This window comes from Vulpes lagopus, chromosome 13, assembly GCF_018345385.1.
Source record: "Vulpes lagopus strain Blue_001 chromosome 13, ASM1834538v1, whole genome shotgun sequence".
NCBI lineage: Eukaryota > Metazoa > Chordata > Mammalia > Carnivora > Canidae > Vulpes > Vulpes lagopus.
The window spans coordinates 60,935,745-60,963,174 of record NC_054836.1 but is presented as its reverse complement, the minus strand read 5'-3'; the positions used below and the strand labels follow the sequence as shown (position 1 = coordinate 60,963,174).

General features: G+C 38.1%; 1 protein-coding gene across 1 annotated transcript; it reads left to right on the top strand.

The window, feature by feature from the left end:
- The first annotated feature begins 12 nt into the window (after positions 1-12).
- Positions 13-27,069, top strand: MS4A14 (membrane spanning 4-domains A14). Its single transcript, XM_041727524.1, has 8 exons — positions 13-150; positions 2,027-2,155; positions 8,517-8,567; positions 11,403-11,552; positions 14,242-14,340; positions 25,021-25,629; positions 25,690-26,244; positions 26,398-27,069. Exons 1-8 carry the CDS (start codon positions 13-15, stop codon positions 27,067-27,069), a joined length of 2,403 nt encoding a protein of 800 aa, XP_041583458.1.
- The last annotated feature ends 361 nt before the right edge of the window (positions 27,070-27,430 follow it).

The window sequence follows — 27,430 nt, the reverse complement described above, 5'->3', positions numbered from 1 at the left end:
TGCCAATGAATCATGGAGTCATCATCTGAAGTCAAAAGATCCGCCCATGTCATCACTATACAACCAAATGATACAATACTGACTGCATTTCCCTATGGACCTCAGAGCTCTCTGCTGGATTTCCTGAAGGGAGAGCCAAAAGTCTTGGGGGTAAGTCCTCTCCCATCTGCGGGTTTTCCTGGAAAGGAGAAAAGAAGCTGTTTTTTTTCCAGGTGTGTCTGCCTGGAGGCTTTTTCAGGAAGGGACTTGATTCCCCTTCTTTTTTTTTTTTTTTTTGTCGCTTTTCATCTTAATGTTTCCTTCTTGACTAATCATAAAAACTTCTAAGTCACTTGCTTGTACAAATAACCTTGATCTTCAGTAGAAGAACCAATATATAGCAAATATTACCATTTCCCTGGTTTTTGATAAATAAGAGAAATAAAAGTTCTGCTTAGAAACGCACAGTTTGCCTTGTAAATATCTTATTTATAAGCATGTCTTAGAAATGCTTCTGGAGGTTTATTTAATGCTGGAAAAAAAACAGTATTTATTTATTTATTTATTTATTTATTTATTTTTATTTATCATCTTTATTTTTGTTGTTTAAATTTAATTAGCCAACATATATAGTAAATTATTTTCAGATGAAGAGTTCAGTTAATCGTAAGTTGCATATCACAACCAGTGTTCATCACATCACGTGCCCTCCTTAATGCTCATCACCCAGTGGCCCCGTCCCCCACCCCCCAGTAACCCTCAGTTTGTTCCCTATAGTTAAGAGTCTCTCATGGTTTGTCTTCCTGTCTGATTTCATCTTGTTTTATTTCCCCCCTTCCCCTGTGCTCCTCTGTTTTGTTTCTTAAATTCCACATATGAGTGAAACCATATAATTGCCTTTCTCTGATTCACTTATTTTGCTTTGCTCTAGTTCCATGCATATCATTACAAATGTCAAGATGTCATTCTTTTTCGCTGGGTAGTATTCCATTGTGTATTTAGCACATCTTCTCTACCCATTCATCTGTTGAGGGGCATCTGGGCTCTTTCCACAGTTTGACTATAACTTCCTAACACTGAGGAAATCCTAGGGCTGTTTCATGAGGAGTTAGTACTGCTCTTTGAATTCTATCAGAGAGGATGAAGGAAACTGGTATAATTTTTCCAAATATTTTATTGATGAGGTGACCTCAGGACATGGTGGCGCCTCCCTTGGAGCTAAAAGCCATTCAAGGAGAGATTAAACTTTCCCTTTGTGCTGTCACAGGCATTGGGAGTTGTTTGAAAACTATATTCAAAGCTCATAGTAAGCCACAAACTAGACAAAACATTTTCAGTCATATATGCACCTAGAGGAGGGCTGTGTACACAGCCTCCACCCTTTGTAAAAGAAGAAAATCACTACTTGTGGTCAATGCATGGGGAAAAATCCAGAATGCTTGAAGAGAAGCTCTGTTCCAAGAAGAGCTGCCCTCTCTGCAAGAGCACCACGGCACAGACTCCTAACAGCCTGCTAAACCCAGTGGATTACTGTCACCTCTAGACAGGCTCCTGTCTGAGGAGCAGAAGAGAACTCACCCCAGCCTCTCCACTCTAGATCAGCACACTTCAAATTTTTAGAGAAGTGGGCTCCAACAGCATGCACTGGGTGCGGAAAATGTGTGTGTGCTGGGGACTGGGGACAGGAGGAGGATGCTGGAGCTATAGACGGGAAAACGTGCAAAGTGAAGAGTTTGCAGTCTCTGTCCTCAAGGAGCTTACAAGTAGGCCAGGCTTATATTTAAATCTGTCTGCTGCAAGGGAAATTGGTAACACGGGGGCTTCAGTAAGTAGCGAAGGACGAGAGTGAGGCTCACGAACCTGAAGGACCAGGTGGGTGTGGTGAGGAAACAGACAACGGAAAATCTGAGGGCAGCTGGCAGGTGGAAGGGAAAGGCATTCATGTGGAGGGAGGTGTGACGTAAGCAAGGTGGTATGCCCAGGGACCCGGAGGAGCCCAGTGAGCTGGGGCACTTCTGATCTCATGGACCCATTTCTTTCCTCACAGGTTCTCCAGATCCTGCTTGCATCGATCATTGTGGGCGTTGGAAGTATATTTGCATTTAATTACATCAATTTCTCCCAGAGGTTTCCCCTCGTTTTCCTCACAGGATATCCATTCTGGGGAGCACTTATTGTGAGTACTGTCAGCTAGGAGCTTTGGAGAAATTATGGTTAAGATTATGGTCAAGACTGGTTTGAACTGCCCCAGGTCCTGGCATAATGAATCCCATGAATATGGTCCCCAAGGAAACCAGATTGTCCCTTCTGTGGCCAGAGAAGTGACTCATTTAGTCATCGCACTACCATCACCACAGCGGTAACTTCTCCTAGGTGTACAGTGCTTAAAAGTTCCCAAAGCCCTGTGCGTAGAATAGTCATTTGCTCCTTATCACCAACGGGAGATGAGACAGGCGAATGTCCTACTCTCTTCTTTGCAAATATGGAAATGGAATTTAAGAGTAGATAACAATTTTTATTTGAGTACAGATGACACACAATGTTACATTACTTTCAGGTGAACAACATACTGATTTCACAAGTTTATACATTATCCTGCGCTCACCACAAACGTAGCTACCACCTGTCGCCAGACATCTCTACTGCGGTATCAGCGACTGGATGCTTCACGCTGTGCCATTTATTCGCATGACTTATTCATTCCATAACTGGAGGCCTGTATGCCCCTCTCCCCTTCACCCTTTTTCTCCAGCCCCAACCCCCTCTCCTCTGGTAACAGTCAGTTAGTTCTCTGTATTTATAGGTCTGAATCTGTTTGTTCATTTTTTGTGAGATTCCACATGAGTGAAATCACATGGCATCTTTTCCAGTTTGACTTATTTCATTTAGCATAATACCTTCTAGTTCCATCCATGTTGTCTCAAATGGCACAATTTCATCCTTTCTATAGCTGTGTAATATTCCCCTGTATGTACCACATCTTCCTTATCTGTCTATCAATGGACGCTTAGGTTGCTTCTGTATCTCGACTATTGTAAATAATGCTGCAATAAACATAGGGGTGCATATAACTTTTCCAATTAGTGGGTTCTTTTGTTTTCTTTAAGTAAATAATAAGTAGTGGAATTAATAGATCATATGGTCTTTCTATTTTTAATTTTTTGAAGAAATTCCGTACTATTTTCCACAGTGGCAATACTAATTTACGTTCCTACCAACACTGCGTGAGAGTTCCTTTTTCTCCATATCCTCATCAACACTTCTTATTTCCCTTTGATCTATAAATGTAAGGAGACGCCAATTGTGGTTTTGATTTGCATTTTCTTGGTGATCATAATGTTGAGCATCTTATCATGTGTCTGTTGGCAATGTGAATGTCCTTTTGGGAAAACATCTATTCAGGTCCTCTGTCCATTTTTAATCAGATTGGTTTTTCTGTTTTGCTTTGTTTTTTTTGTGTTGAATTGTGTAAGTTCTTTATATATTTGAGAGATTAACCCCTTATTTGACATATCATTTGCTAATATCTTCTCCCATCCATTAGGTAGTCTTTTAAAATTTTGTTGATGTTTTCCTTCACTGTGCAAAAGCTTTTATTCTGAGGTAGTCCCAGTAATTTATTTTTACTTTTGTTTCCCCTGTCTTAGAAGACATATCCTGAAAAATGTTTCTATGGCCAGAAAAAAATTACTTCCCTTGTTCCTTTCTAAGATTTTTATTGTTTCAGGCTTAGGTGTGATTAATCTTGAGTTTATTTTTATGTATGGTGTCAGAGAAAGTGGTTCAGTTTCATTCTTTTTTACATGTAGCTTTCTAGCTTTCCCAGCTTCGTTCATTGAAGAGGCTGCCTTTCCCCATTGTATATTCTTATCTTCTTTGTCACAGATTAATTGAACATATTATTATGGGTTTATTTATGGGCTCTCTATTCTAATCTAATGATCTATGTGTATATTTTTGTGCCACTACCATACTGTTTTAATTACTGCAACTTTGTAGTATATCCTGAAATCTGGAACTGTGACACCTCCAGCTCGTTTTTCTTTCTCAAGATTGATTTGGCTACTCAGAGTTTTTGTAGTTCCATACAAATTTAGTACTCCTGTACTACTTGCTCTAGGTCTGTGAAAAATTCTGATGACATTTTGATAGAGATTGCATTGAATCTATAGATTGCTTTGGGCAGTATTAACATTTTAGCAATATTAATTCTTCCAATCCATGAACATGGGAATTATATTTCCATTTATTGTGTCATCTTAAATTTCCTTCAGCTATGTTTCATAGTTTTCAGAGTACACGTCTTTCACCTCCCTGCTTAAGTTTATTTCTAGGTATTTGATTCATTTTAGTACAACTGTAAATGGAGTTGTCTCCTTTTCTTTCTGCTACTTTGGTATTCGTGTATAGAAACACTACTGATTTCTTGGTATTAATTTTGTATCCTGCAACTTTACTGAATTCATTTATTATATCTAGTAGTGTTTTGTTAGAGTCTTTAGGATTTTTCTATGCATAATATCATGTCATCTGCAAATGGTGACTTCTTTAGCAATAGTGTTGCCTCTTATTTCTTTTTCTTGTCTGATTGCTGTGGCTAGGACTTCCAGTAATATGTTGAATAAAAGTGGTGAGAGTGGACATCCTTGTCTTGTTCCTGATCTTAGCAGAGAAGTTCTCAGTTTTTCACCATTAAGTATGATGTTAGTTATGGATTTTTCATACATGGCCTTTATTATATTCTGGCTTGTCCTTCTAAACCCACTTTGTTGAATGTTTTTATCATGAATGGATATTGAATTTTATCAAATGCTTTTTCTGCATTTATCAAATTGATCATATAATTTTTATCATTCTTTTTGTTGATGTGGTGTATCATGTTGATTTGCAAATATTGAACCACCCTTGCAATAAATCTCACTTGATCATGGTGAATTATCTTTCTAATGTTATTGTTGAATGTAGCTTTCTAATGTTTTGTTGAGGATTTTTGAGTATATTCATCAGGGATATTGGCCTGTAGTCTTCCTTTTTTGTGGTGTCTTTGTCTGGTTTTGGGGTCAGGATAATTCTGGCCTTATAGAATATCTTTAGAAGCTTTATTTCCTCTTCTATTCTGTGGAATATTTTCAGAAAAAGAGATGTTAACCTATTTAAATGTTTGGTAGATTTCACCTGTGAATCCATCTGGTCCTGGACTTTCACTTTTTGAATAGATTTTTTTGTTTTTGTTTTTGTTTTTGTTTTAGACAGAGGTCAAGCACATGTGGGGAGGGGCAGAGGGAGAGAGAGAATTTTAAGCAGGCTCCACACACAGTGCAGAGCCTAATCTGGGGCTCAATCTCACCTGAGATCATGACCTGAGCCAAAATCAAGAGTCAGGTGCTTAACTAACTGAGCCACTCAGGCACCGCAGTAGAATATTTTTTATTACTGATTCAATTTCGTTACTGGTAAGCAGACTGTTCAGATTTTCTATTTCTTCCTAATTCTGTTTTGTAAGATTGGATGTTTTTAGGAAATTATTCATTTCTTATACGTAGTCCAATTATTTGGCATAAAATTTTCATGATATTCTCTTATAATCCTTTGTATTTCTGTGGTGTCGGTTGTTACTTCCCCTCTCTCATTTCTGATTTTATTTATTTGGGTCCTTTTCCTTTTTTTTTTTTTTCCTTGATAAATCTGGCTAAGAATTTATCAGTTTTGGGATCCCTGGGTGGCGCAGCGGTTTGGCGCCTGCCTTTGGCCCAAGGCGCGATCCTGGAGACCCGGGATCGAATCCCACGTCGGGCTCCCGGTGTATGGAGCCTGCTTCTCCCTCTGCCTGTGTCTCTGCCTCTCTCTCTCTCTGTATGACTATCATAAATAAATAAAAAAAAAAAAGAATTTATCAGTTTTGTTTATCTGTACAAAGAACCAGTTCTTGGTTTTACTGATTTTTTTTCTATTTTTTAAAGTCTCTATGCTATTTATTTGTACTATGCTTTTTATTATTTCCTTCCTCTACTCACCTTGGGCTTTGTTTGTTCTTTCTTTTTCTAGTTCCTTTATATGTAAGGTTAAATTATTTGAGTTTTTTCTTCTTGAAGTAGGACTGTATCACTATATTATTTCCCTCTTAGAACTGCTTTCACTGCATCCCAAAGATTTTGGACCAATGTGTTTTCATTTTCATTTGTCTACATGTTTTTTTTAATATCTTCTTTGATTGCCTCATTGACTCATTGGTTGTTTAGTATCATGTAGTTTAATCTCAAGAATAGATAATAACTTATGAATATCTAGCTAACATTCATAGAATCATAGACTCTCATAACTTAAGAAGAATTCTAAAGATGATTATTATGGTTTCATCCCCTTATGATTCCCAGAGACAATTTTATGAATGCCACTCATCGAGTTAATTATGGAGCCATACATATAATTCTTAGTAGAGTGTTATTTGTATCCAATCCCCACAGCTTTGGTTCCTAATCTTCTGCCACAATATTTAAGGGGAGACTCATTACACCTTCCCCCACCAGAACATACCCTCTCAGGATGGTAAGAATACTATCTGTTTTAATTGTTTAGAAGCTAGAATCATGCCTGCTGCATAGTAGATATAAATGAATTCATCACTCAATGAATAAATGAGTGAAATAATAACTAAATGAGGCTATTGTCTCTATTAAAAACCCAGATCTCTTTTGATAAATATAAATATGCCATACCTTTTCTATGATCTGCATTTCAAAATCAACTAGCAGTGTTTTCATTTTCCAAATATAAATAATATAATGACTATAATTTTCATACTACACATCCTGCACTGTAGAGAATCAAAAAGACAAAACCCCACTTCCCCATTTCACAACAGAATTTCCCCAGTGTGACTGTGTGTGATCTACTTGCATGAATTCTAGTGAGATTCTCACATACCACTCTTTAAAACTCCACTCTCCACTAAAATGATATTTGCTAGGCCCATACTCTATCTTTGGTAGAGCTGCAGGTACCGAGCATAGTGGCAAACAAGGCTCTTTGAGGGAAGTAATGAATTGCTCTTCTTAGAAATAGATAGGGTTTGTCATATAATAGGGAGGCTAGAAGTGGGAAAGTAAAAAGCAAAAGAAAGCAAAAAAACCCTCCACAGATATGTTATTTTACTTGCACTCGATAAGAGAGAAGTTCCAGATGCCCTGTGAATATTTAAGGAAGAATTCACCTGGCTTGGAGATCAGGGAAGTGCTTTGCACATAGGTGTTCACTGGGTGGAGTGGAAGGAAAGGATGCCCTGACAAAAGCAAAGCATAAGTGAAAGGCTTGATGTGGGAAAGAGCAACAGAAAGAAGACCAATGAATCTATGGTAGTGGTACAAAATGAAACCAAAAATGTAGACTGCAAACAGGTCATGCCCTTTGTAATCATATTAACAATATGGAATTTTATTTAATTTTTATTTTTTTAAGATTTTATTTATTTATTCGAGAGAGGAGAGAGAGAGAAGAGAAGCAGACACACAGGCAGAGGGAGAAGAAGGGTCTCTGCAGGAGCCCGATAAAGGACTCGACCCCAGGACCCAGGGATCACACCCTGAGTCAAATGCAGATGCTCAACCCCTGAGCCACTCAGGTGTCCCAAGAATATGGAATTTTAATATGAGATTAAAGGAAACCTGCTGATAATCTTTAGAGAGGAGAGTGACATTTGAAGACTGTCATCTTTAAAACATCATTGGTTTTTCTGAGTGGTAACTGAATTCGAGGATGGTAGCAGCAAACCTGGGACAGCTGGTTGGGAGGAGGCTACAAGAATCCAGGCATGGAAACGACAGTGGAGATAGAAAGCTTTGAGAGTGATTTGGAGGTAGAATTGATCCAGTGGGGATCCATTGTGGGCAATGAAGTGAATGGAGGAATCAAAGGTAACTTTCTGATCTCTGCTTGTCACCTTGAGGTCCCTGAACACCAAGATCCAGATGTCCTCAAGGTCCAACACCAATTCCTACAAAAGAGGTTTCTATGCCCAGAATATTAAAAGTAAGGGGCTCCACTTTGGGTGACAGAGTTCTCATCTTCCCTGAGTTATATCCCAGATAAAGAAGTGGCTGAGATAATTATATTAGATGCAAGCCCTCTTATCAGCCTTTAGAGTGTTCTGCTTGAGAAAGTCTCCTTCCACACCTCCAACACCCTTCCCTTCCCTCCACCAGGCCCAGAGCCCAGAATTATCTTCCAATTTAGAGCCCAGTTGGGAGAAACATCTCAGTGGTACCTTTTGGACCGTAATGAGGGGCCTGCCTCTCTCAGCTGATCCTGTTATTCAGTGCTGAGTATGCCTAGCACAATATTTCATTTTGCATCGGTGCCAGTGCCTACTCTTCTTCCTCCCTGATGCTCAGGTGGAAAGACTACATGGTCCAGGAGATTTGCAGACGTACAGATTACAATATAACCTCCAAAGGAAATTATATAACCTCCAAAGGAAATTATATTGTAAGGGAGTCAAAAACACATCACCTGTTGACTTTTATCTCTTTTCTTCTTAACAGTATGTTATTACAGGATACCTCACAGGAATCAATGACAAGGCAAAATGTATGGTAAGTTATTTTTGTGACTTCTATGTAATTTAACATCATCTATTTACTTTACATCGTCTTTGTGTATGAAACCTTTAGTAGTAAAGGATCTCAGGAATATCCTTAAACATCAAGTTTTGCAGTTCCGGTCATTCCTATTTGCCAATGTCACCACTAACCTTTACCCTTCTACTAGTTCCCATTTCCCTGGTCAAATAATCTGAAAGAGTTTCTTGTTGGAAACCATTCTATATTCCTCTAACTCAATGGTTTTTAACTGGGAATAATTTTGCCTCTTCCCCCAGAAATATCTGACAGTATCTGAAGACTTTTTTAGGTGGGACAACTAGGTTGCAGGCTACTATTGTCATCTAGCAGGTAGAAGTGTTTCTAAGCATTCTAAAATGCTTAGAAAAGTCTCCCATAACAAAAAATAATGATCTGAGGGTGTCTGGGTGGCTCAGTTGGTTAAGCGTCTGCGTTCAGCTCAGGTCATGATCCCAGGACCCTGGGATTGAGCCCTGCATCAGGGTCCCTGCTCAGTGGGGAGTCTGCTTCTCCCTCTCCCTCTGCCTGCTTGTGTGTATGCTCTCTCTTTTTCAAGTAAATACATAAAATCTTTAAAAAAAGTGATCTAGCCCAAAATGTCTGTAGTGCCAAGTTTGAGAAACCCTGTTCTAACCAAAGCCAATCTCAGAATCACTGTAATCTCCCTCCCCCTCACCCCAATCTACAGAAGATTTCCTTTGGGACCTACCCAAAGCCTGAAGAAAAGAGTCTGGCATTGATGTCAGATCATTGTGGGCTGGAATCAAGGCTATCACTCATTGCTGTGTCAACTTGAAGGGAAAAGTACTTCAAAGGGTTATTCTGAAAATTTAGTAACATATTACATATAGGGGCATCAAGCGGCTCAGTTGGTTAAGCATCTGCCTAGAGTTCAGGTCATGATCCCAGGATCAAGCCCCAATCAGGGTCCCAGCATAGCAGGTGGTCAGCTCGTCCCTCTTCCTCTGCCCCTCATCCCCATTCACCCTCGTGCTCTCACTGTCACTCTCACTCTGCTCTCAAATAAACAAAGACAAACTTTTAAGAAAAATATTACATATAAAAGATACTTAAAAGTTTGTACTTCTTTCTCACAACTTTTTTTTTTCTCTCTGAAGATGTAAGGCTTCTCTTAAAGCCTTTTTAACCATGTTTTTATGGTCCTCTGCCATTTTCCTCTAGGGATAGCTACAGACCATAGGACAGCTCTGATGGGATAGAAGTCCCCATCTCTCTCTACGTGTAGAAATAAATACAAACAATGCAAATAAAGCCCCAAATGCTGTTCTTCTCTCCACATCAATTCCTTTCAGAGCGGAAGAATAAACGAAGGACCTACCCCTGACCCAGTGAGAGCTACACAGAGGCAGGCAGATCACTATGGAGGCACAAACACTGAATTGAGCATTGGAAGATCTGGCCTTCCCTCTCAGCTCTTCCACCAACTGCAGGGTTGCTTACAATCACTCCGTCCCTGAACCTTACTCAGCTGTACTGTGGGGATAAGAAGTGATCTGCCTACATCACAAAACCATAATGAGGGTCAGATGAGACAAAGACTGGGCATATTCTCTGTAAACCATAAGGCACAAAACACATTGGGGGATTGCGGATCTAGAAATTTTAGTCCATTAAATGTCCTATGGGAGCCAGAACAGAGCCCAGAAGAGCAAAGGACTGAGGACTGGTAGAGATAGAATATCTGTCTATCCTGCGCATTTTCCACCAAAGTGCCTATTTATTGTAAAGGCCTGTGCTTGGGGTAACCCTTAAGTCATAGGAATACTTCTAAGTCCTGCCGCCCTAAGCCACAGCTGCTCCAGGATAGGACAGGCTGTGTGAATGCATCACTGCATGCCCTCACAACAGGCATACACAATCAAGATCTAGTAAATATCTACTGATTTGAAATATGAGGTTTTTCGTTGTTTTTCCTTTAAAAAAAATAAAGCGATAGCAGTGCCGGGAGAGGTATGAATAAGACAGTCCAGCATATGTATGTGTGTGTGTGTGTGTGTGTGTGTGTGTGTGTGTGTGTAGGGAGAGAGAGAAGGGAATTTGGTGGGGCAATCTGGACTTTTTCATATACCTTCCATGTTGGGACACTGCAATCAAAAAAGGAAATCATTAAAACCCAGTCTAAATTTGTTGCCATCAGTAAATATGTAGGTGATATGGTTGGCTACTGTTTGAATCCCTGGAGGAATGAATGTAAGTCACACGAAGGCAGGACCTGTGTCTCTCTTTGTGTCTCATGGGCCATATGCAGTCCTGGACACATAGTTGGGGCACACTAAAAATTTATTAGAGTAAATGAATAAATGGATACTACTCTAAAATTAGGTGACATTATTCTCTCTCTCTCTCTTTTTTTTTTTTTTTTTTTGAGGTAAAAATTTAAATTCGAAGAGATTAACTTATCTTACACAAGGTCCTAGTTCACTAGGACTCAAACTCGGGTCTAATTACAAGGTGAAGATATTTCCTAACATACCATTTTGCTTGCAGATTATGAAAGATGGTGCATTAGGATAAAATGAAAATTTTTTTAGCACTAACTATAGAGCACTCCTTCTTCTCTACTCATTCTCTTTCTTGGCTGACTGAAAACTAAAACTTAGTTTGTCTTCTGACTTCAATGACTCAGTATTTAACTTACCATGCCTTTCAAGCATACCCACCTGATGGAGTAATTCATCCCTGAGGGGTATCTGGAAATACAAAAGCACTACAGATTTCTTACATGGTTATTTTTGGTTTCATTTCATTTTTATTTATTTTAATATTGTTTTTAAAACTATTTTCTAGGGACAAGGTGTCACAGCCATGAATGTTATCAGCTCCTTGGTTGCAGTGGCTGGGATTATTCTAACCATTATCAGCTACAGATACCAGCACAAATACTGCCAGACGCCTTCCCTGGAAGGAATCTGTGTTATAGGTAGAGTTCTTTACAACGTAAGTGCTCCTACTCTGTACGGTGGGTCTATACCATCTGATTTGAACTAGGATCATGATGCATCAATTCATTAACTTTGATTCCAGTAAGGGAAGTTAGTTAGCATTTGAACTATTGAAAAGTGTACTGTGATGCAGGATCTGATCCTGATCTTGTAAGCTCTCCGAACCTGTTTTCTTTGTGTGGAAAATGAAGATGATAAGAATATGTCCTGCATTGGGTTGTCATGAGAGTTACTTAAATTAAAATAATACTGCCTGGCACAGTGTAAACAGTCAATAGGTTCTAGCTATTACTAGTAGTATTGACCCGGATTTGGATTGAATTTTACCTTTTCAGAATTAGTAAAGAACAAAACGGTCTGAAAAGTTTACCCAATTGGGGCACCTGGGTGGCCCAGTCAGTTAACTGGCTGCCTTGGGCTCAGGTCATGATCTCAGGGTTCTGGGATCAAGCCCTGAGACAGGCTCCCTGCTCAGTGGGGAGTCTGCTTCTCCCTCTCCCTCTGCCCCTTCCCCTGCTTGTGTGCATGCATTCTCTCTTTCTCAAATAAATAAATCTTTCTTTAAAAAGTTTACCCAATTAATACTAAAAATAAAATATAGTAAGAGAAGGTGTTTGAGCTACTTCATAAAGTATTTTCATTATTTTATAACATAAGTCATTTTACATCAATATAGCAATTTCATTCATCACAGCAGATGAGCCAGGAAACCCAACTTTAGAGGTAATTTTTAGTGTTTATCTAGTAGATATTCAGTGGCTGTCACTTTTATGCTGACATATCAATGCCTCCAAAAGGCCTTGCCCTTTACTTCCCCAAGTAAATCCTGGGCTTTCATTTTATTTCTGTCAGCCACATCTTGAAGGCTTTGGTCCTCGAACTTTAATGGGATTTGACCTGTTTGAATGGAAGTGAAAGAGAATCACAGGAAACTGTCTTTCCCAATAAAGAAGGAAAGAGAAAAGAGCTACCAGTTCCTGGACACAAGATTTTCTTTGATCCTGACAATGATCCATAAAAGCAAGCATAAGGACACTCTCATATGTTCTGAGATAAACTCCAGAATCAGTCTCAAAAAAAGTTACTAAGGAAAGCCAGAAAAGCTATGAGAGGAACACAGTCCTGTCCTAATTGGGCCAAGACATACAACATCATAATCCTTCACTCTTTTTTTCTAGTGGACAGACCACCACTGCTGTACATGTTAGTACGTATCAGGAAGAAACTGTATACTGACAGGGTTAAATCTCCAGATTTTTGACTCTGTGTAGATGAGAACTGCAGGATTCGTGTTTACATACAAAATCAGGGAGGATCTGTTCTGAGACCCCACGTGTATGACTCGTGATTCCTTGGTGAAATTCCAGTGTCACAAATAAGCTTTTTTGTTTTAATTTTTTTTTTTTTTAAGCCAGAACAGTGGATTCTAGACATCTCCTGAATGGACCTCTGTCTCATAGGCCAATCCACTGTCTACATTGTTGCCAGAGCCATCATTTAAGAATGCAGATCCAAGCACATTACACAATAGCTTCTTGTGGAACACAGAATTAAGACCCAAATCTTAAAAGGTTTACAAGACCCTGTAACAACTACCTCATCTACCTTTCCAACATTGTTTCAGGTCTTTATCCTCCTCGCTCCACACTTCTGACACCTTCTCAAATTCCTTAATGTGGTAAATACCCACTGTCCAGGGCCTTCAGACCAGCTGTCTCTTGCATCAAACGGTTCCCGGTCTGGTGCCAACCCTTTCCACCTGCCCAATTACAACCCCTCCTTGTTCTTGAACCTTAGTTTAAACTTCACTTCATTGGGGAATCCTTCCTGATTGCACCTCTACCTTTCCCGGTGCTGGCCTGTTTGGATCTCCCATTACAGTAGTGCTAGCTCCCAATACTTTCTCAAAGCACTTAATACAACTTAGCAAAGTAAATAATTGTCTACTTATTTGTCTCTGTTTGCTTCCTTATTATGATAGAAGTTTCACAATGACCAGGAGGCAACTTTATGGTAGACACATCATTTTGGTTTTATCAACAAATGGAATATCCAAGCTTCTGGATGTGTTGCAGGGAAACCAAGGTTCAGACAGACTCAGTTGCTTGACCAGGTTACGTGTGACCTGAGTGTACCCAGGTCTTCCCGTCTCCCCCGCCCAAGCTTTCTAGACATCGTGCTATTTCTTATATTGCTTTTTGATCTATTATGTTAAGGCTCAGTGGGCAAAACAGCAGTCTGTGGGCTATATCCAGCCTGCATTTTGTCCTATTTGGTTCCCACAAGTGAATGAATAGCCAGAAATGTTCACATTAAAAATATGCACATCCTGCTTCCTTAGGAAAGGAAAATACGGCACGGGGCCCACGTTCCCACATGACAACTATGCTCAGAACTGAGTAATGGATGCATTCTGGGGATACCTTTATTCTCTATCATCTCCCCTCCTTACTGGTCCACTCATTTGGGATGGTTGCCTGGTCCCCATAAGCATTGATGTTTGTTATCTCTGCTTATAAAAAAGAGGTAAGATGAAAATTGTCCAATCACTGACGGCTATGGGAGCTTCTAAAATGTGTTATTTCCCCTTGTTGGTGTTACAGTGTAAGAAGTCCTTGGCTTATATCTTTAAAATGATAGAGCTTTCATTTCAAACGCCATATATTTATCCTCATTATTTGCAGGGAATTTTGTCAGTCTTACTGATCATCAGCATAGCAGAGCTCAGCATCGCTGTGACTATCGTCTCCTTCAGAAGCAAGTGCTGGACCAACTCCAATGAGGTGCGTTCAATGTTGTTCTAAGAAAGGGTTCGCACTGGGACACTGCAAGGAGCCCTGTTAGTCGCCAGAGCAGTATTCTCAGATGCTGAACTGCAGCTTCTAAGGTGAGAGAGGTCAGGGAGAGAGAACTTTAACATGATGGTTCACTCCACCCTTTGAGATAACTACGCTTCTTTTTCTTGCCCCCTCTGCTATCCGGTCACCTCTGTTCAGACATAGCTCGTCCCCCTGCCAGTCTGCTCTGTATAACCACCCTCACTTGCACGTGCCAGCTGTATTAATACTTTTGCTCTTCTAGCGGGCATATAGTAGAATTTCATTGTAATTTTAATTTTCACCTCCTTGATGACAAATGATAATGAGATTTTTTTTGCGTTTATTGTCCTTGATGTATCTTTTTTTGGGGGGGACGGAGGTGTCTGTTACCGCCATTAGCCAACAGTTACTGCATTATTATGCAGTAATATTACAAGAACTTAAATGATTCTTTTTTAAAAAATGATTCTTAATATAAGTTCTTTTTTTTAAGAGATGTGTATTGCTATTTTTTTCCAGCCTTTGTTTACCTTTCCATTTTCTTAACAGTTTCTTTCAAGTAAAAAACTTGTTGAAGTCCAATCTATGATTTATTTTCTTTTATGGTTAGTCTTTTTTGTGTTCTAACAAAGCCTACACCAAAATTGCAAATATTTTCTTCTCTACTTTCTTGTAGAGGTCTCACAGTTTTAGCTTTTGTGTTATGTCTGTAACAGATTTCAAGTTAACTTTTACATATTATATAGCTGTGAGGTAAGAAGTTCATGCACCCCCTGCTATGAAGATATCCAGCTATGCCAATGCTATTTGTTGAAAATGCAACGTTTTCCCCCTTGGCATCTTGGTTGAAAATCAATTGACCTCTTATTTATAGTTTTCTCTTGGACGCTATTTTGTCTCATTGATCTGTAGGTCTGTTCTTCCACATATTCCACACTGTCTTAATTTCTGCAGCTTTAGCGTAGTAATCATTTTTTTTATCATGGTAAAATATTCATAACATACTACCTGTCATTTTAGCCATTTGTTCAGTATACAATCCAGTGACATTAAATATATTCATAATGATGTGTAATCATCACCACTATCTATGCTTAAAACTTTTCATCATCCCCATACAAACTCTGTGCCATAAACGTAATTCCCCTTCCAGCCCTTGGTAACTTCTAGTTCCAGCCCTCTCCTCCTTCCAGCCCTTGGTAACTTCTAGTCTATTTTATGTCTCTACATCTACTTTCCATTATCTACTGATTATTCTAGAAAATTCATAAAAGTAGAATCATATAATACTTTTTCTTCTGTATCTGTTTTACTTGGCTACACATAATGTTTTCCAGGTTCATTCATATTTATTTATCAAAATTTCATTCTTTTTATAGATAAACAATAGTCCATTTTGTGTATATTCCACATTTTGCCTCATCATTCATCTGTTGATGGACACAGCCTTTTTTCACCCTTTGGCTATTGTGAATAATGCTGCTAGGAACACTGGTATAGACATATCTGTTCTAATCTCTGAGGGTGCCTGTGTAGTACAGTCAGTAGAGCATCCAGCTATTGATTTTGGCTCAGGTCATGATCTCAGGGTTGTGGAACTGAGCTCTGTGCTTGGGGCAGAGTCTGCTTGGAATTCTCTCTCCATCTCCCTTTGCCCCTTGCTCACTCTCTCTAAAATAAATAAATTTAAAAAAATCAATTGACCATACATATGAGGATTTATTTCTGGACCACATTAGTCTATTTACATTAGTTTATTTTGACTACATTAGTCCATATATCTGCCTTTATGTCAATACTTTCTTAATTACTATAGTTTTTTATTAAATTTCAAAATTGGGAAGTGTGATTCTTTCAACATCGTTCTTCTTTTTTTAAGATATATATTTTTTTTACCTTTTGGGCCCTCTGGAATTCCATATGAACTTGAGAAATGGTTTTGCCATTTTTGAGAAAAAGGCTGTTGGAATTTTAATAGGAATTGCATTTAAGCTGTAGATAGCTTTGGGTAGTATTAGCATCTTAACAATGTCAGATGTTCCTATGATGAACACAGGATGCCTTTCCATTTATTTAGACCTACTTTAATTATTTTCAGCAATATTTTACACCTTTTAGCACAGAAATCTTTCATCTCCTTGGTTATATTTATCCCTCAGTATTTAATTATTTTAGATGGTATTGTAAATAGAATTGTTTTCTGAATTTTCTTTTCTTTTCGGAATGCTGATGGCTGGTATACAGGAACACAACTGATTATCATGTGTTGGTCTTGTATGTTGTACTTTGCTGAATTTATTTGAGCTTTCTTGTGGTTTCTTTGTCATGTTCCCTATATAGGATTATGGCATCTATGAAAAGTGATAGCTTTACCTATTCATTTCCATTTTGGATGACTTTTACTTCTTTTTGTTTAGCAATAATATGTACAGCTTCCACTACCGTGTTGTGTAGCAGTGGTGAAATCAGGCATTCTTGTCTGAATCTTGATTTTAGGGGGAAACATTTCAGTCATTCACCATTTAGTATTATGTTGGTTGTATATTTATCACATTGAGGAATTTTCTCTCTATTCTTAATTTTCTGAGAGTTTTCTTTTTTTTATCATTTATAGGTATTGGATTTTGTTAAATGCCTTTTCTTCTCCTAGTGAGATGATCATGTGGATTTCCCCCCTACATTATATTAATGTGACATTTATTGATTTTTTTCATATTGAACCATCTTTGTACATGTGGCATAAGTCTCATTTGGTCATTATGAATAATCCTTTTGATATATTGCTACATTTGACTTACTGATGTTTTGCTGAAAATGTTTGACAAGAGATATTAATAATTTTCTTTTCTTTTTAAATATTTTATTTATTTATTCATGAGAGACACAGAGAGAGAGAGGGGGGCAGAGACACAGGCAGAGGGAGAAGCAGGTCCCATGAAGTGAGCCTGATGTGGGACTCGATACCAGGACTCCAGGATCACTCCCTGTGCCGAAGACAGGCGCTAAACCACTGAGCCACCCAGGGATCCCAGATATTGATAATTTTCTATTCTTGCAATGTCTTTATCTAGCTTTAGTATCAGGGTAATGTCAGCTTCATAGAATGAATTGAAAATTTTTCCCTTCTCTTCAATTTTTTGGAGGAGTTAAGAGAATGAATGGTATTAATTCTTCATTAAATCTTTAATAGAATTCACCAGTTAATCTATCTGATCCAAGAGGGGTTTTTTTATGTTTCTTTTTGAGTCAGTGAAGATATTTTGTGTGCTTCAAGTAATTTATTCATTTCTTGTAGAATATCTAATTTATGGGCATACTATTGTTCTTAATATTTTTATATCCTTTTAATCTCTGTAATAATATAACAATGTCCTCACTTCCATTTTTTTCAGATTTTATTTTTATTTATTTGAGAGAGAGAGCAGGTGCAGAAGCAGGGCAGAGGGTAGGAAAATGGGCAAGAAGACCCCTTGTTGAGGAGGGAGCCCAGACATGGGACTCGATTCCAGGACCCTGAGATCATGACCTGAGGTGAAGGCAGATGCTTAACCAGCTGAGTGACTCCTCATTTTCATCTCTTATTTTAGTTATTTGCTGTATCTTCTTTACTTTTTTTCTTTTTTCAATCCAGCCATAAGTTTGTTGATTTTGTTAATCTTCTCAAAGAACCAATATCTGGTTTCAATGATTCTCTCTATTGTTTTTCTATTCTCTATTTTATCACTAATATTTATTATTTTCTTCCTTCTTCTAGCTTTGGGTTAGTTTGTTTTACTTGTCCTGATTCCATATACAGTTAGGGTACTGATTTGAGATCTTCTTTTCAAATATAGACATTTACAGTTATATATTTCTCTCAACAAAGCCTTTGCTGCATGCCATAAGTTTCAGTATGCTATTTTTGTTTTCTTCAATATCAAAGTATTTTCTAAATTCTTTTTTTATTTCTTTTTTGGCTTGCTGGTTGTTTAAGAATATGCTGTTTAATTTCCACATATTTGTCAATTTTTCAGCTTTCCTTGTATTATTAGTTTCTATTTTTATCCAGGTATGGCCAGAAAAGATATTTTGCATGGTATCTTTCAAATCTATTGAAACTTGTTTTGTGGCATAATATGTAGTCTCTCCTGAAGAACGTCCCGCATGCACTTAAGATGAATGAATGTGTTTTTTGCTTTTGTTGCTTGGAGTGTTCAGTGTATGTCTGTCAAGTCTAATTGGTTTACTGTGTTGGTTATCCCTCTGTTTCTTTACTTATCATCTGTGTGGTCATTTTACCCTTTTTGAAAGTAAGGTATTGAAGCCTCCAACTATTTTTTTTAATTTTTATTTATTTATCATAGTCACAGAGAGAGAGAAAGAGAGAGAGAGAGAGGCAGAGGGAGAAGCAGTCTCCATGCACCAGGAGCCTGACGTGGGATTCGATCCCGGGTCTCCAGGATCGCGCCCTGGGCCAAAGGCAGGCACTAAACCGCTGCGCCACCCAGGGATCCCTGAAGCCTCCAACTATTATTGTAGAACTATTTTTCCACTATATCAATTTTGCTTCATATATTTTGAGGATCTGTTATCAGATGTGTGAATGTTTATAATTGTTATATCTTCATGTTCTATCAAAACTTTCATTAATATATAAAGTATTTCTTTGTCTCCTATAATCTTTTTTTTGGTTTAAAGTTTATCTGATATAGCCCCCTCCCCAAGCATTCTCTTGGTAGTTTTTACATGGTATTATTTTTTCAATAATTTCACTTTCAATTTCTTTGTGTTTTTGAATCTACAGTCTCTTGTACACAGTACAAAACTGAACTATTTTGTCTTGTTTTTATCCATCCAGCCAATCTCTGTCTCTTGATTGGAGAGCTTAAACCTTCTATATTTAAAGTAAATACTAATAAAGATGAACTTACTTCTACCATTTTTTATTTATTTTCTAAATGCCTTATTGTGGGTCACATATACTCTATTCACGTTTTTAAATTATTTTTCTGTTCCTCAGACTCAATAATTTCAACTGTTCTATCTTTAGGTTTCTTGATTAGTTCTTCTGACTGCTCATATCTACTTTGGAACCCCTCTAGTGTATATTTAATTGTACTTTTCATCTCCAGAAATTCCTTTGGGTTCTGTTTTATAATTTATATCTCTTTACTGATATTCTCATTTTGTTCATACATCATTTTCTTATATTTGCCCATGATTTTCTTTAGCTCTTTTAGCATCCTTAATATAATTGATTTAAAGCCTTTGTAAACATGAAGTCTGAGCTTTCTTGGGTATGTTTGTGTTCCTTAATTTTCTTCCACTGAATAGGCCAAACTTTCCTGATTCTTTGTATACCTTGGTATCTCTTTTACTGAAAAGTCAACATTTGAACCTTATACTGTGTTAACTCTGGAAATTAGATTATCCATCTGCCTTAGGGTTTTTGGTGGTTTTTGTTTGTTTGTTTTTATTGGTGTAGAGCATCTCTATGCCAGAGATAAGCTTCAGGACTTCTCAGGTCTTTTCTGAGCCTGCCTCTTTTCCTGGGCATGCATAGTGGGTTTCTACATTCTCCCATAAATACCATTGTTTCTAAATATCAAGAAAAATAAATAAATTTTAAAAATTCAAAAAGAAAATAGTGGAAGTTGAGTAATTTCCTATAGAGCTATTTCAGTTAGGATGTGTTGAAATAATGGAATCTAGCCTCTGCGCCTACACATCAGTGATTAGAAGCAGCAATCTGCAATTAAAACACAGAAACCTGATATTTGGAAGACATGATCCTAATTGCCCACCATGGCCCCTGAAATATGGGTTGCCATCCCCCAGCTGCCTGTCAAAGGCTCGGAGTGGGAGATAAGTAGTCACTATGATGCTGAAGGCTTAAATTGACTTACATAATGCATGAATTTACCAGCCAAGTTTTCCCCTGGAAGTTGCAAGTGTTCACATAGATTCCAGAGTTGCAAAATAGTTATTTCAGAGTGTTTCTGCCAATACATTTGTTGTCTAGATGAATAGATTAATTCCAGGAGTTTCCTATTCTGCTTTCTTCCCTGAGGCTCCCCTAGAATAATAATCCTTAAAATCGGATAGTATAAATCTTGCAACTTTGTTGGTTTTCAACTACAATCTTTTCTAATTCCCAACCATAGATTGAAAAGGTTTATATTTTACCCTTAATTATGATATTACTTATAGGGTTTTCATAGACTAAATTTATCCTCATTTGTAAAGAAACTTTTTTATCATGAATGAATATCAATTTTTATAATTTTTCATCTCATGCTTACACTTTTATTATTTCATCTGAGCCCAGGTATTTGACATACTGTTCTTTTCTTGATACAACACAGAAGAGTATGAAACTCTTTACGAGCAATATTAAAATGAGTTACACTGAATAACTATTCAATTTAATTCCACAAAAAGGGTTTTTTAATGGCATAGTAATGTGCAAAGTATAACAGGGAATGCAAAGGTACCATGTAATATGCACCCTGATCTCAAGAAAAGGAAAGGGAAAGTGAACTCAATATTTACCAAGTAACTTCTCTGTGCCAACCACAATGCCCAAGGCATTATTTTATATAGTCTTCAGTCATAGCCACCCTGGAGTAAAGTGTAACTGAAGTGGTTATTATAAAGAAGCATGTATTAGAAATTAAATATATTAGATAGAGAGAAAAGCACAGGATCTAGAATTCAACTGCAATGTATGACCCCAGCTTCACAAGTAATAGCTCTGTGACACTAACTGAAACCTCAGTTCTCTGAGTCATAAAACAAGGTTAATAACCTCATAAGGATATTATAACTATTATTTGAGATGACTTTGGAACCTTGTCAAGCATCTGGTAATCACTGATGAGTACATTTAAAGTTATACACTTAAAGTCTTAAATAAAGTTAAAGAAATTATAATTCATGCCTTCAAATCTTTCTTTTTACAAATGAAAAAAATACTATTCAAATGAAACGAATGTTTGAGGATGAGTAAAAATGCAGAAATATCCCCTAAAGTGCTATTAATCTTTGCATAAATAGTCTTTCAAAGGCAATAAAACATAGATGTGAAAACAAATTAGAAGATGGAGAATGACAATGTGTAGTATAAGAGAACACGGAGACTCATTTTAGGCCAGCCATCAATCAAATAGGTAGTCACAATTAGGTTATTTAATCACCCAGAGTTCCAATCACTTCATTGAACAGAACAATTAGTTTCTTCTGACTCTATGGATGACCTAAGAAAGGACATAGGCTGACAAAACTAAGTAGATAGGTCTATAATGACAGCCTTTCTCAAAAACAAAACAAACAAACAAAAAATAAAAACAAAACTGAAGAACTGGAAGTATTGGCTAAAGGTGGTATCAGATGCTGTCATTTAGTTGCTTAAAAAACTTCCATAGATCTCACTTGTCTGTAGAGGAAAGCGCAAATTTCCTGCCCTAGTGTCCTGATATATTCATGCTGCTGTAACAAAAATACCATGGACTAAGTGGCTCAAACAGCAAAAATTTCTCAGAGTTCTGGAGGCCGGAAGTGCAAGATCAGAGTGCTAGTAGATTCAGAGCCTGGTGGGCACCCACTTCTTGGTTCATAGATGCCATCTTCTCACTGTGTCTTCAGATGGAGGGAAGGGAACGGGTGCTATCTGGGTTTCTTTCTATAAAAGTATTAATTCCGTTCATAAAGGCTTCACCCTCATGATCTAATCACCTCCCAAAGACCCCCACCTCCAAATACCATCACACTGGGGATTAAGTTTTATGAATTTAGGGGGAACAAATTCAATCTATAATATTCCATCCATTCCTGCTCCCCAAATCCCTGTCCTTTTCATATGAAAAATATATTATTTACATCCCAATTGCCCCAAAAGTCTTATCTTGTTTTAGCATTAACTTTAAAGTCAAGTCCAAAATTTCATCTAAATATCATCTAAATCAGATACGGTGAGACTCAACGTATGATCCATTCTCCTTTAGTTGTGAACCTATGAAACCAAACATGTTATGACACCAAACTTCCAAAATGATATGGTGTATTCTTCCAAAAGGGAGAAATAGGAGAAAAGAAAATTCAAGTCCCAAGTAAGTCTAATACCTAACAGAGTAAACAAACATTAAGGCTCAGGAATAATTCTCTTTAGCTAGACGCTCTGACTTCCAAGCTCACTGTGGAGGTGATATCACCCTCATGGGTGAGCAGGAAGGCCCCACAGTCATTCTCCCCCTGAGCTCTGCCCCCTGCAGCAGCTCTCTGACTGGGCCCTATAGTCTTTGCAGGCTGGAATTCCAAGCCCACGGCTCTGTCAGGAAATCCCGTCTTTTGAAATCTCAGTGGATGTGGTCGCAATCCCATGGCTCAGCTGGTTGCAACCCATGCAGCAGTTCTCAACATTGGCACAGCTCTGCGCCCCCAAGGTGAGGCATTCTGGCTCAGCTGGAAACCAGAGAGGTGGTCCTACCCTTAGAAACCATCCTTCTTCCAGGGCCCTTTACTCTGGGCCCATGGTAGGAGTGGCAGCCCTGATACACTCTGAATCACCTTCGGTGTCATTCTTCCATTGTTTTGGAGAATAGGTTCTGGCTTCTATTGAGACGGCTGATCTATACCAATTTCCTCATCAGGCAAAAATTAAGCTTCATAGTCTTAGTGTTCTCATTTTTTGCAATGTGGGTAGACTGGGAATCTTCCAAACAATCAAGTCCTGCTTCCTTTTTGCTAGAGAATTCCATTGTTAAGTAATTTCTCTCTTCTCACATTTTACTATTAGCTGCCTGAAGGAGCCAACCCTCACTTTCAACACTGTTTAGAAATAGCTTTGGCTAAATTTCATAAAATACTTATTGTTAATTATTAATAATATCATTTATTACATGAAATTTCATCATTTCATTCACTATTGCACGTTTTACCTTCCATTAACACCAGAACACAAATACAATTTGGCCGAGTTCTTTGGCACTTTATAGCCAAGATCACTTTTCTTCTAGCTTCCAATAACCTATTCCTCATTTCTGTCTGAGACCTCAGCAGAATCACCTTTATCTTTCATATTTCCACCAACATTTTGTTCAGGAGTACTTAGGTATTCTTTAAGAAGACCGAGACTTAGCCCTCGACACAAGGGTTTGAAAAAAAAATAAAAAAAAGAAGAAGACCGAGACTTTATACTTTATCTATGGCTTTTATCTTCCTGGACGCTCACCACGACAGCCCTTAATGGTCCATTCACAGCAAGATAAGCTTTTTCTAGCAAGCACCTCCAAGGTCGGCCAGGCTCCAAACATCACCCAGTTCTATATCTACTTCTACATTTTTAGGTATTTGTTACAGCAGCACTCCCACTTCTTGGTATTGATTTGTGTCTTAGTCTATTTGTACTGCTATACCACAGATAGAGTGGCTTAAACAACAAAGATTTATTACTCATAGTTCTGAAAGCTGGAAGTCCAATATTAAGGTCCTGGCAGATTCAGAGCCCTGGTTCATAGTTGTTAGTCTCACTGTGTCCTTGCTTGGAGTAAGGGGCAAGTGAGCTCTTTGAAGTCCCTTTATAAAAGCACGAATTCTATTTACAGGAGACCCAGCCCCATAATCTAATCTCCTTCCCAAAGAGCCTACCTCTAAAAACCATCACATTGGAGATTAGGTTTCAACATAGAAATCTGGAGGGACACAAGCATTCAATTTATAGCGCCTAGCACACCATCTAGCAATGTCTAACTGCTTACCCTCTCGTCACATAATACTGCATTATAACCTTGTGTTTTGGTGCCCATTGTTTATTTCTACCTGGATTTCAACTCCTATCTTACTTCATCTGACCTTTTTGGATAAGGAATTCCTACTCAACCATCAGCTATTACTCCTCAATGAAACATTTCATGGTCTTCAAAATCTGATAATCCTCTACATTCCCACAAAGAGCTTAATACCTATTCTATAAGAGCATTTGCTAAATTGTATTGCCATCTCTTTATATCGTGGTTACCTATCATTGTGAGCACCTTATAAGCAAAACCCACGTCTAATATTTTTTTTTTATCTCCAGTATCTAGTTCATCTAGTAGGTCAACAGTAAATCATAAAACTGAATATATGGGGGCACCTGGGTGACATAGTCAGTTAAATAATGCACTCTTGCTTTCAGCTCAGGTGTGATCTCAGGGTTGTGAGATTGAGCACTGAGGCTCCACACTCAGAATGGAGTCTGACTGAGCCTCTCTCTCTCTCTCCTTCTGTTCCTCTCCCCTCCCCCTCTCTTCTGTACTCGCTCTCTCAGTGAAATAAATAAATAAATCTTTAAAAAACCTTGAATATATGAATACTGAGTGGATAATTTTAAATTTCTGAGAAGCTTTATAATATTAAGTATGGGAAGAATACTTCAGACAATCTTAATCAAATTCCCCTTTTCAATATTTGAGATAATAGTAGGTGATGACTTGTCCAAAATAAAACCAATGAGTTGATGGCAAAGCCAGTGCTAGTAGTTATATTTGTTTTCTGACTCCTTGTGTAGGTATTATGTTCTATCTACTATCTTAAGGCAGAGATGAAAAATCACTTGGGAATACAAGAAGAAAAGAATATCAAAAGTTGATTGTTACATTAATGTTTCCCCTACCCTTGGTTTTATAGATTGTATTTTTCTTGCCTTCGGATGTTATTCAAGATAGTTCACTATCTGCCCCTGAAGAAAATGCTGCAATACAATTTGAGTTTCACGAACAGTCTTCTACTAATGATTCAGTATCAAACACACAGCCTGTTTTCATTGGAGGCTATACTTTCTTCAAGTTAAGAATCTCAAAAAATCCTTTAACCTTTCGATATTCAAGGAGGAGGGGTAGCAATACTTATTATACATCTTCTGAGTCTGTGCTAGATGAACAACGGAAAAGTATCCCTCCACTTTCACAACTTTATGAGGAAGAAACTAAACTGAAACTTTTTCCTCCTGCATCAAAGAAAAAGCCCGCGGAAAATATCCTGCCTACTAAACAAATAGAAGATGAAGATCTAAAATCTGCTATCACACAACTCCCAAAAAAGCAAACCCAACTGCAGCAGTCCCAAGCTTTGCCATCCCAAGTTTCTCCATCCTATTCTGTAAAAAAGCCCCAACCGTTATCACCTAAAGACTTTCCATCCCAAGCTTTGCCAGCCCAAGTCCTAGTATCTGAAGCCCCAAAACCCCATTTCATGCAGCCTCATGGCCTAACATCAGAAGACATGCCATACCAAGACATATCATCCGAAGACCTACAATCCCTAGGAATTGCACATCAAAATTCTCCTTATCAAGACATATCATCCCAGAACATACCATCTCAAGACATGCTATCCCCACATCTACCACCCCAAGACATGCCTAACCAAAATCTGCTTTCCCAGATACAAACTCTGCCTACACAAGTCATGCTATTTGAAGCCCCAACATTCCATGCTGCACAGTCCTCTAATATACAACGCCTAAATCAGCAGTCCTTAGAGTTTCAACAACAAAACCAACAATATATGCAAGCAGCATATCAAGATATGCAATCAGAAGTCAAGTTACTGACCCAAGAATGGAAATCTAAGGAGGACTTCCATAGCAGGAAATCCTCAAAGTGGCAATCCCTAGACTGGCAAAATGAAAATTTGCAATCTCTAAAGTCACCTAATTTAGAGCAACAAAACAAAAGCTTGCAATCTCCAAAACAGAAAGCCCTAGACCAGCAAATTCAAGGCCAACAATCCCTTAAAAGGAAATCCCTAGACCAGCACATCAAGGACTGGCTATCTCCAAAGAGGCACTCTATAGATAAGCAAATCCAAGTTAAGCAAGACAGACAGCAACACCTAGATCAGCAAGCTGAGGTCCAGGTGGTCCAATGGGAACAATTACAAAGGCAAGGTGAAGATCAACAGGACAGAGAGAAGCAATCTCCAATGAGACAACACAAAGAAAGACAAGATAAAGCTCTACAGGTTTATAAGGGGCAAGCCATCAAGAAACAAAGCAAATACCAGCAAACTGAAGACCTGCAGGTCCAAGAGGAGAAATCTCTAAAGCAGCCACATCAAGATGGGCAACTCCAAATCCAGGAACACCAAGGCTGGCAATTTTCAGGCCAACAATCCCAAGATTGGAAAGCTCAAGGCTGGAGAAGCAAAGACTGGAAAGTGCAGGACATGCAATTAGAAATGCCGCATCCCCTAAAGTGGGAATCTCAAATCCAGCAAACCCAAGATCTATTAGAAAAAGAATCCCTAAAGCAGAAGGCTCTACACCAAGATGTCCAAGCTGTGCATACCATAACTCGACCTCAACAATTACAGAGCATTCCATTTCAAGACAGTCAGTATCAGGATAAGCACCAACAAGACCTTAAATACACAGATACCCAAAAAAAAGATATGCAAACAAACACCATGCAAACAGACAACAAATCAGAAGACATGAAAAGTGAGAGCCAAAACCTATACAACCTGCAGTTGGAAGACAAAAAGCCAGATTGTAATTGTTCCTCCTGCCAAAGCTCAGTGCAAGACACACATTTCACCTCTACGTCCGATATAAACTCAGAACAAGATGTTCAGAAAAACATTTCAATTTGCTCAACTACATACCAAGAAGATATAACTTTAACTACCACCTCATGTTACCCGAAAGACCAACAGCATTCTGAAGACTCTGACTAACATGCATAATCTACCCAAATGCCATACTGCTCCCAATTATGAAAACAAAATAAGGAAAAACAATATAATCTCCTCCAACCTATGTTCTCAAGCATAGCTGCTACCTTTTTCACTCAGCAGAAAACAAAGGCCATGCATAACACTCAAAGGATTTGTCCTTAATTAAAATAAAATGGTAGCTAATATTAATGCTGTATCAGAACTTTCTGAGTTTGAAGAAGTAGTTCATATTTAAACTTTGTTATCAGTGTTAGTGTTTCAATTTGTGATCACCAATTCATTTTACAGCTTAATTTTTTTGTTGAAGTATAGTTGACATACAACACTATTAGTTGTAGGTATACAACAGTGATCTGCAATT